Source organism: Benincasa hispida, chromosome 11 (assembly GCF_027475165.1).
Source record: "Benincasa hispida cultivar pf3 chromosome 11, pf3_genome.v1.1, whole genome shotgun sequence".
Classification (NCBI taxonomy): domain Eukaryota; kingdom Viridiplantae; phylum Streptophyta; class Magnoliopsida; order Cucurbitales; family Cucurbitaceae; genus Benincasa; species Benincasa hispida.
In genome coordinates this window covers 36,367,586-36,378,797 of record NC_143488.1, presented here as the reverse complement: position 1 = coordinate 36,378,797, position 11,212 = coordinate 36,367,586, and the positions used below count along the sequence as shown (strand labels likewise).

The 11,212-nt window shown below is 35.5% G+C and overlaps 1 protein-coding gene across 1 annotated transcript; it reads left to right on the top strand.

Moving 5' to 3' along the window:
• The first annotated feature begins 6,869 nt into the window (after positions 1-6,869).
• Positions 6,870-10,756, top strand: DIT2.1 (dicarboxylate transport 2.1). The gene is made up of 4 exons (XM_039021384.2): positions 6,870-7,955; positions 9,125-9,438; positions 9,853-10,301; positions 10,413-10,756. The coding sequence occupies exons 1-4, from the start codon at positions 7,101-7,103 to the stop codon at positions 10,526-10,528; spliced, it is 1,734 nt and encodes a 577-aa protein (XP_038877312.1). The 5' UTR covers positions 6,870-7,100; the 3' UTR covers positions 10,529-10,756.
• The last annotated feature ends 456 nt before the right edge of the window (positions 10,757-11,212 follow it).

Below are 11,212 nucleotides of genomic sequence, written 5' to 3'. Positions count from 1 at the left end.
TGGTTCTAATCGGCTAAGGTCGGTAGCCCTTTTTTTCTTTCCATTCTCATCTTCAGTAAAGTGATGTATAAAATCTTCATCCTTTTCTTCTAAGCATTGAAAAGCCTTTTCAAATTTTAAAGCAGATCAAGCATCAAATATGTTGAATTTCATCTTGTAGACATATCTAGACAAACAAGGCTTTAGATTCAATCTTTTCATATCCAACACATTCTAAAAAAATTTCAATCATTTAGGAGAATATCTAACATATCTTACAACATTTCGCACACTAGCTATCAAATCATGCAATTCTTTCAATCTATCATTGACAATCAAGTTCATAATATGAAAATAACATCTCATATGCAATAATTCACTATCTAAAATAAGAGACTTCAAAATCTTTAGTTTTCTCTTCATATTATGAGATTGTCGAATCATTTGAAGATGCATTATCAACAGTAATTGAAAAGACTTTATCAATACCCCAATCCAACAAATAACATTCAATTACTTTACCAATTGTCTCTCCATTATGATTAGGCACTTGATAAAAATTCAATATTCTTTTCTGTAAATTCCATTCAAAATCAATAAAATGTGTTGTAAGAACCATGTAATTAATGTTCTGTAAGGAAGTCCAAGTATCTATTGTTAGGCTCACTCTTTGACCACTTTTGATTAAATTTGATTTCCACAATTTTTTTCATCCACATACACTTGATAAATATCCCTAGGAATTGTGATTCTTGAAGGAATATCAAACTTAAGACATGTAGCATTACAAAGTTCTTTAAACCCCTCTGTCTCTACAAAGCTAAATGGTATCTCAAACAATACTAGCATCTTAGCACATGCATTTCTAACTCTTTGTTGACTAAAGACAGTAGATAAAAAATTCATATTGATAGCTCTTTTAACATCAGTTTCATTCGGTTGAAACTTTAATATGATTTGCCCTTTAGGTTGCTCTCTAATTGGATAATTTTTGCATTGTTTTCTTAAATGCTTCCATAAGGTACTAGTTCCATATGAAGAAGTGTCACAAGCGTAATCTTTATCACAATAGTTACATTTTTATCTTATACCTTTGGTATTAGACTTTTTCATCTTTGTAAAGTGATTCCACACTGAAGACGATGGCCTAGTTGCTTTTCTCTTGCTATGACTATCATTGCCAATGGTTTAGAACATGCATCTAGAATATTTATGAGTGGTAATTCATTGTCGATCCACTCATTGTTTTCCATATATCATATTAACAAATAAAGAAAAAAAAGTGAGCATAGGTGAACCATGAACCATTAAGAAATAAATATATTAAAAAAAAAAAAGAAAAAGAAAAAGAGAGTTTGGTGGCTAACCAGTGAGGCAGTGACGGTGTGAAGGTAAAAAAATGACGTGAAGCAACGACGTAACGTGAAGGTGAGGTGACGGTGGAGAATGAACCGACATGATTGACTGACTACAACGTGAAGTTGACAAGGGAGAATGAACCGATGGTGAAGAAATGGCTGTGAAGAAACATGATGACGATGGTGAAGAAGTAGACATCAGACGATGGAAGTAATGAAGATGGAAGATCGAGAATAGAGACGAAGATGGAAGATTAAGAATGTGAAGCGACGGAACTCGAAAGATTGGAAGAAGCATGATGAACGAACGACTGTGAAGAGAAGAAGATGGAGACGGGTGTTCCAACACGAATCCCTAAAGGCAACGTGTCGAGCGTCTGCATTATCACTTAAGTCACTTAAGAAACCCTAAAAAAATGGGTTGGGCTACTTAAATTTGGGTCCGTTCGGTTCAATCGATTTCCTGCGCTCTGAACCCGCAAACCCGAACCGACCTGCTCGAATTCATTTTAAAAAAAATCTCAAACCAAACCATTTTTCTTTTAGAATCAATCCAAACCATGTGGGTTAGGTCGGTTTGTTCGATTTTTTCAGGTCTTCGATTTTTTTTTAACACCCCTAATAGATGCATAAGACGAGAGCGCAAAACAATTGGACCGCTCAACCGAATTAGGCTCCTTCAACCTCCGAGTCCAACTCGCCTCTTTCCTTTAGATGGATATCAAAGAAGAGAAGACAAAGCAATTGGGATGCTATATCCGCCTTAACCTCATAGACCGAGATCGAGGCCAACCAGCCTTGTCATTTGGAGCTTATGCTCGATAGGCCCCTACTGGCACCCCCGTGGCTTGATCCAATCCTCGAGAATCCTATTCCTAAAAGGATAAAGGAAGTTGAATCTTTTTCCTAAATAGATGAAGAAACCCTAGATTTAGCCCCATTATATAAAGAGCATAACAATTCTATATCATATGAGTTCATTTTCTTCTCTAAATTGCTCGCTCTTGTATTGAAAACTAACTTAAGCATCATAGTATTTGTGGCAAGCACCACATCATTGTGTTATTCTAATTGTTTTGTATGTGACCTCTTCCTAAAATATAAATTCACCGTCAATAACACGTGAAGGTCATGTGAACACATCCTTATCTATTTTGTCGATCAACACTCTACATATTTCTACAACATTATATCGTTCATTTTAAACTTTGGTTCACCACCTCACACGATATTTTAAGACAATGAGATTTACATTTCCAAATTCCAAGGATCTCGTCCTAAAAAGTAAATATTATGAAGGACCACTAAGAAAACCCAACCCTCATTTGATCACCCATGTGTCTACTCTACTTTCAAGTACTTATAATTTAGGGAACTTTTTATCCACTTAAAACATTGCTACTTTGTTGAGATTTTGGACTGTGGTTGGGCCTACCCTTTTTCCTTTTCCAATGTGTTATTCCGAGTGTCGAGATGATCAAGACTCATCCAGTTAAGTTAAATCATGATCACGAGATAGCTGTTAGAATCTTTATAATGACATCATATTATCTATTTTTACTTTAAAATCACAGGATTTTTCAATGAAGATTATGTTATTATATTCAATGGATTTTCACTCTTTTTTGACTGAATGTTTGAGTATATGTTATTACTATTAGTAGCCTTGATACTAGTGCCAAATACTTTATTACTTCTCTTCCATAGTTTAAATCTAGCAAATATATATATATAAGAGAGAATGTATCACATGTAATATGAACAAATGTAAGGTGGACAAAAAAATAATTAAAAAAAAAAACGACAAAATGGGTAACATGCTTATGGCCTAATTAATGAGTTTGATTTTCCTACTTTAGGTTAGTTTAAATATTATAACCTATGGTCTTAAATCATGTAGTAAGTTCCTCATTAAAATTTTAGGGAAAAATAAAATTTTGGTTAAGTTATAAATTTTGTCATTAAAATTTGAAGTTTGTATCTAATTGATTCAAACTTTCAGAATTAAGATTTACATGACACAAAATTGGAACCTTAAGATTCGTTGGATATAAATTTCAAAGATATACGTAGATAGATAGATAGATAAATTGATTTTTGAAAATTAAGGATGGGTTATTGATCATAAAATTGAAGATAAGGGATCTATTGGATACTTTTGAAAGTTTATAGACATAAAAACCTAAACTTGTAATTAATAAACTAAACATGGAATCTAAGAAGCGCAGATACGGATACAAATATAGACACGGGATACAGATACGATAGGATATGAATAAATTAATTTATAAAAAACTAAGATACTGATACGTTGAAGATACATTTTTTCTTTAAAAAAATCCAGGATGTAGATAAATTTAACATATAAGTTAATAACAATTGTATAAAATACAATACAAAAAGCAACATCTGAGATGTTGAATGCAATAGAAAAGAGACTCAGGTTGATCAAACAAGAAGAAGGTTAGAGGGAGAAGTATGGAGATAAATAAGAACTTCTTCGTCGAATTATTGAAGATATGCAAGTGGGTTATATTTTGCAGACTTTGTAGGTACTCAAAGTGAAGATAAATATTAGATGATTCTTTTAGTTTTGGGCTGGAGTAGTGAGTTTTTTTAAATAGAGTGCTTAGTTTTTTTAATTGGGAATAGTAGATGAGTTGCTTATCTTTTTTTCTTTAAAAAAAGGCAAGCATAAAAATAACTACGTCAAATTGCGTGTCAAATACGTATTTGAAAAACATTTAAGAGTATCGATATTTGATACGGATTCTTTACCTCACATAATGTGCTTTATAGTTTGTAATTGCACTAAAGCACTCACGTCTACCCTAAACTTTCAATATCATTGGAACTAAAATTTTGAACTTTAATTGTAACGACCCGACTCCCTAGGACTTAAGTTAGGCCGTTACTAAATACATGCATGCATGGAACTCAAAACGACACTCGGTTATGGTGAAATAAATGCTAATTAAATAAGGTAAGTTCAAAAGACTTTTATTAAATTCAAATACTAAATCAATAGTAGGGTACCCATAAATCATAAAGGATAATAAATAAGTCTGAAAAACGATTCTTAAATGTAAGTTTTAAACATCAAAACTAAAAATTAAGATAAACATGAAAAGAACTCTAAATCTCATTATGCGGAAGTGTAAAAACTAGTCCTAGTGGCTCGATCACGAATTTCGCTTGTCCATCGTCGGTGCATCTCTACCCTTACCTGAAACAACAACATGAGAAAGAATGAGTATAAAATACTCAGTAAGTAACCCCACTGTGGTCAGGCTGGGCATCTATGTTCTCTAGATACCCACCTCTAGTGAAACATATAAACTGCTCTAGTCCTCATAGGACTCATACATGCATGAAAAACTTATTTCTATCCTATTGTAGTTAAGTATGTCCACTACCTCTAGTAAGTCCCGTAGGACCCGCAACCTCTGGTGAATCCCGAAGGAAATACAATCTCTTACATACGCATGGTTATGCATACACCTCTTTCGTATACACATAACCCACTTAATGTGTACCTCTTTCATACACATGGTTACGTATACACCTCTTTTGTATACACATAACCCACTGAATATGTACCTCTTTCGTACATCTAGTTATGTATACACCTCTTTCGTATACACATAACCCACTGAGTATGTACCTCTTTCGTACACCCTAGATCCTCTCTATAAAGGTAGGGATGCGTACCTCTTTCGTACACATGGTTAGGCATACACCTCTTTTGTATACACATAACTCATTGAGTATGTACCTCTTTCGTACACTCCAGTACCCTTTAGGTATGTATCACTTTCATACACACCAGCCCTAGTACATCTCTTTCATGTACTAGTGCCTTCGGACGTGCATCACTTTCATGCAGTCACATAGTCTGGAAAGGAAAATAGATTGCATCTAACTTCATATTACATATAACATTCACCTAATCATGAATTCTCTAAAATCTCCTAATCAAGGTCAGGCTAGTTAACCTCAACATACGTAATTAATCTAGCATTAATGGATCAACTCTAGTACATCACTTTCACGCACTAACTCATGTAACAAACAAACATTTGAAATTTCATAAGACATCATATAACTTACGTACTTTCATAATAATTCACATCAATAAGCACATCAACAAAATGCGCCAACTTTCACCTAACTTAAGACATTTCCGTAGTGGTGTCGCTTAACTCATAATTTAGGGTCATGCCCAATCGTTCTTTTATTTCATAAAATTCTAAATCATGTTCATACATTAACGTGCTTCAGTCATATTATCACATGCTCATATATCTTTTCTAAACAGTCTATTAAATCTCAGAACAGTCAAAATTATCCTTGTAACTAGTCTTACAATCCTCAACGTCAACAGATTAAATACAACCATATGAAATCACATACCATCTCATGCTAGCATTCAAGTGTCTATGTGCATAAATAAATAATTCAGATCTCGTACTAGAACATACTTTGATCATATTATACTATCAGTCTATCATGCTATCATCCTGCCATAACATTCATTTATCATGCTAGCATACATCTAATGCCTGGCCCGTGGGCAGTTCCAATAGTAAGATTACTTACCTCTAATCGCAAACTCTAGAAACTAGAAGCTCAACCTCTTCCTTGCCCAATGGAACCTTGAATAAAAAAAACATGCAAAACAACTTTAATCCTTGTTGGTTGTTGTTCGAAATTTGGAGCCATTAAGAAGTGGGTAACTCAAATCTAATGTCGAAATAGAATAGGGAACTGTCGAACAATTGTCAAAAAGGGGAAAAACGTTGTTGTTAGGGTGTTTTGATCATGCGAGATGCTGCTTAAAATTGCTAGAAGTCGCAAGCGTTGTGGCCGTTGAAGTTGTATGCTACGGCGTAAGAGGACATTGGTTGGAGATCGTGGGCATTGTCATTGTTCATTGGAAGGAGAAAACGAACAGATGGAAGGTGTGGTTTTATTTTTTAAAAAAAAAACAATAATAATAATAATAATATTAAAACAAAAAAAGAAATAAGTATAATTACATTTAATTCCTTTCCGTTTTACTATTAAATTTCATTACATTTAATTCATTTTCGTTTTACTATTAAATTCATTTCCGTTTCAAAAGAAAATTAATTCCTGCCATTAATTTTTAATTTGAATAATTTCACACCAATAATTAAATTTCCGCACTTACACTTGAAGTCCAAAATTCCAAAAATGTTCTCCACCTAATAACAATTACTGAAATTTCAAATAATAAAATTACTTAAATTACATTATTATTAAATAATGTACGGATATACATTAATATTCTAAATGGTTGAATTAAAAAATGGAAAAAGAAACCTCCAATAAAAAAAATAAAAAATAAAAAAAGGAAAAATGAAATGTAAAATTGGTAATATAATAAATAGAGAAATAAAAATTCCAAAAAAAAGAGAAAAATAGGTGCAGTAATGAAAGATTGACACGTAGGAGCAGTGCATGATAGTTGATGTGGGTTCCCGTATGTGAAAAAAGAAAAAAAAAAATGCGGCATCCAATTTCACTCTCCGCCATAGGCATTAGGAACAGCAATCACCACCAAGCCCACTGAACTGACATCGTTCAATCCGCTCCGTTTCAGCTTCTCTTCATACTCTCCCAAAAGCCAAAAGCTTTGCCGTTCCCTCTGATCTTTCGTTTCCTCTGGTCCTTTTCTTTCATACATCTTTCCACTGCCTTCTCTCTCTCTCCTCTCTCTCCTCACCGATTTTCATAATAATGGAAAGCTTTGCTCTCCAATCTGTCTCCACTACCACTTCCTTTTCCCCTCATTCTCCCACTTCGCGAACTTCTCTCCTCCATCGCTCTAAACCCATTTCCCATTCCCTCTCCTTTCCTGTTTCCCCTCATCTTTCTCGCTCAATTTCGCTATTTCAATCGACCCCACCAATCTCCCAATCTCCCCTTTTCAGTTCTCGATCTTCCCTTTTCAATCCGCTCTTCCATCCCAAATTGCGTCGAGCTTTTCCAATGCGAACCAGTGCCTCTCAGTCGCCGGATAATCAGCCATTGCCGCCGACCCCACCTCCCCGACAAGGTGCTAAACCAATCCCCTTTCTGATTTCCATTGCTATTGGCCTCATTGTTCGATTTGCCGTTCCGAAACCAGCGGAGGTTTCAGCTCAAGCGTGGCAGTTGCTCTCGATTTTTTTATCGACTATTGCTGGACTGGTTTTGAGTCCTTTGCCGGTTGGTGCTTGGGCGTTCCTTGGCTTGACTGTTACTGTTGTTACTAAAACTTTGACGTTCGCTGCTGCTTTTAATGCTTTCACCAGTGAGGTGATTTGGTTGATTGTTATTTCCTTCTTTTTTGCTCGTGGGTTTGTGAAAACTGGGTTGGGGGATCGAATTGCGACGTATTTTGTTAAATGGTTGGGGAAGAGTACACTTGGTTTGTCTTATGGTTTGACGATTAGCGAGGCTTTGATTGCTCCTGCTATGCCGAGCACTACGGCGAGGGCCGGGGGTGTGTTTTTGCCTATTATTAAGTCTTTGTCGCTTGCTGCTGATAGTAAACCGAACCACCCATCGTCTAAAAAGATCGGTGCTTACCTTGTTCAATCTCAGTTCCAGGTTTGTTGCTATGTTTTCTCATGCTCTGCCATTAGGTTATCTTTTCCATTATCTTTCTTGTTCTGTGTATTTATTTTCCCCCCCTCCTGCCAATGACCTTACCATGTCAAATCTTTACCTGCTGATTGTTTAACTTTTGAAAATTGCAAGTCACTGTGTTTTGTTATCATTATGTTTATGGATTTTGTATAATTGAATGTGGGGATAATGTAGCCCCTTAATTTTTAGAGGATGTAAACTTGGGAGTAAACAGGGAGATGGCTCACTTTATACACCTCACCATGGTCTAACCTTTTTCCTGCTCTCTTTGGTTATTAGTACCAATTGGGTGAACCTTTTTAGGAGTTTTGGTTTTGTACTTTTCATTTTATTCATTAAAAGTTCTCATCAAAAGAGGAAAATAACGTGGCATAAAACTTCTCTCTATGAAGTTTATTTATGCAACTTGCCAGGAAGTGATGCCAAGTGGAGCCTCTCTAACTAAACTTTTCATCTGATCACAATCTACATTTTAATTGTTGATTATGCTTCATTGTAATTATAGATGAAATTGTGTAAAGTTTATACTTTTAGCTTTATGTTTTGAAGGAAGTAGTAAATGGCTATTTTTTTGGCCTCCCTATCAGGAATGAGAAGAAAGTTTCATGGCTTCAATTTATCTAATCATATCAATATATTTAGCTTCTGTTCATTTTATAATTTCATTCTGTAATTTTGTAGACTATGAATATTAAAGAAAGGAGCATTATAGGATGTAATTTAATATTGTCAAATATGGTTGTGTTAAAACTTCAAAGAGAACACTCGTTCTTGTTCGTTTCATGCCTAGATCCAGAAGCCTTCAGTAGCTTGACTTCTGATTATTTCAGTTACGTATTCTTTTGATTAAAAATGACTTGCGGCTGCTATCTGGTTGCATCTATGACCATCTTCTTGTTGAACATTTGCTATTATTATCAGTTTGCATAATTGAATTCTGTTTGTAAACATTAGTTAATATGACAAACTAGGAAACATATAGATAAAAGCTTCCACACTTGAGATCTCCAGCAGTTTTGCAGTCTGTGTGCTGATAACTAGGTTTATTTTATTTTCTATAGAGAAAGTTTTAGGTTTTTAATAATGGCGTCTGGTGATACACTCAGTAACTAGTTATTTGGTGGTGACAGTGTGCTGGTAACTCTAGTGCCCTTTTCCTAACTGCTGCTGCTCAAAACTTGTTGTGCCTTAAATTGGCTGAGGAACTTGGTGTAAAAATATCCAGCCCCTGGATTACTTGGGCCAAGTTTGCTTCTGTTCCAGCAATCATCGGTATCTTAGTAACTCCGGCAATCTTATACAAGCTGTTTCCTCCAGAAACCAAAGACACACCGGAGGCCCCTGCCATGGCTACAAGAAAATTGGAGGCTATGGGTCCTGTCACCAAAAACGAATGGATCATGGTCGGTACCATGCTTATTGCAGTCTCGTTATGGATTGCTGGGTATGTAGTATTACTTGCAATGAATTGATATTTTTGATTAATCATATATATCTTTGCTCAAGTGATTTGATGATGTGTTTAGAGAAGAATGTGTAAATAATAAAATGCTTTCTCGTTGATCTACATTTGTCAAATGGTATTTTCGTTGCTTCATCAGTCCCCTGCCCCCTTGTCTACTTCTTGAAACCATTTTCTCATGAGATTCCTGATCTGACAAGGTTGGTTAAAGCATTAGCATAATATTAGAAGCAGAAAGTTATATCTGAAAATTTGACTGTGGTTGACAGTTGAAGCAACTGCTAATGGAGGTTTATAGGTGTTTCTTACTTGTCATGTGTTACTTTTGTAAAGCATAATGTCAAATGGATTACGCCCACTGGTTTGGAACTAAGCTTTTTCTGTTTGCTTTTTCAGAGAGGCCCTTAAAATACCTAGTGTTGTAGCTGCAATGATTGGTTTATCAATACTTCTTACATTGGGAGTCCTAAACTGGGATGATTGCTTATCCGAGAAGTCGGCTTGGGATACATTAGCTTGGTTTGCCGTCCTGGTGGGCATGGCTGGCCAATTGACAAGTCTTGGTCTCGTGGGCTGGATGTCAAATTGTGTGGCCAGTTTGCTGAAGTCTCTTTCTCTCAGCTGGCCTGCAGCATTTGCTATTCTTCAGGCATCTTACTTCTTCGTTCACTACCTCTTCGCTAGCCAAACCGGTCATGTTGGCGCTTTGTACTCGGCATTCCTTGCAATGCACTTGGCTGCCAAGGTACCGGGTGTGTTGGCAGCTCTGGCCTTGGCTTACAACACAAATCTCTTCGGTGCTCTGACTCATTACAGCAGTGGTCAAGCTGCTGTATACTTTGGAGGTATGCCCTTCTATTTTCCAACTTAGGAACATCAAACATTTTCATTGAATTCAGACAATGATCCCTTTGATCCTGACATCAACTAACTTGATTGTCTGTTCATTGCAACAGCGGGTTACGTTGAGCTACCAGACGTATTCAAAATCGGTTTCGTGATGGCCCTCATAAACGGTGTTATCTGGATTGTGGTTGGAAGTATTTGGTGGAAGATTCTGGGTCTATATTGAACATGAAATCTTGGATCCATGAAGTCTTTTATTTATTGTACATGCCCTGTCTTTGGGCACCACTGAGAGTCCAATAGCCAATTTGTTTATGTCTCCTCTCTCTCTCTCTACTGATGGTGGCATTGGTTAGGATTTAGATTAAATTTTGCCTTGTCTAACCATTTCAAATAGTGCAAAGGGCATTTGATGGTGAATGAGATCCATAATTTGGTGGAAAGTTGAAGCCAACCTGAGTTTCTGAATCTTTTCTGTATTGTGTTATTGAAAGTTTAAATTTTCAAAAACAAACTATTTAGAAAATTAAAATGGTCTAAAATATGGAAGTATTCCAAAATAACTTTTAAATCACTTTCTTCTTCTACTAGTCGTTTTGCTCATTCCCTTTTATTTGATTTTTGGAAGCTTCATAATCTTCCTTCCTCACTTTCAGTATTGAATCTTTTCCTTATTTTGTAATTTCACACTAATAACATTCAATTAAGCAAAAAAATTATGTTTGATCATTCATCATAATTCCCATAAAAGTAAACGGAAGTCATAAAACAGAGTAGAGAAAGTTACTAAGAGTGACACCATGCGAAAGTTTCTGAAAAAATTGAAGTAAATCTTAAGAAGTCGAAGAAAGTGGAATCGGCAAAACCACTAGTTGGAAAAGAGTGATTTAGGAGGTGTATTGGCTTACTA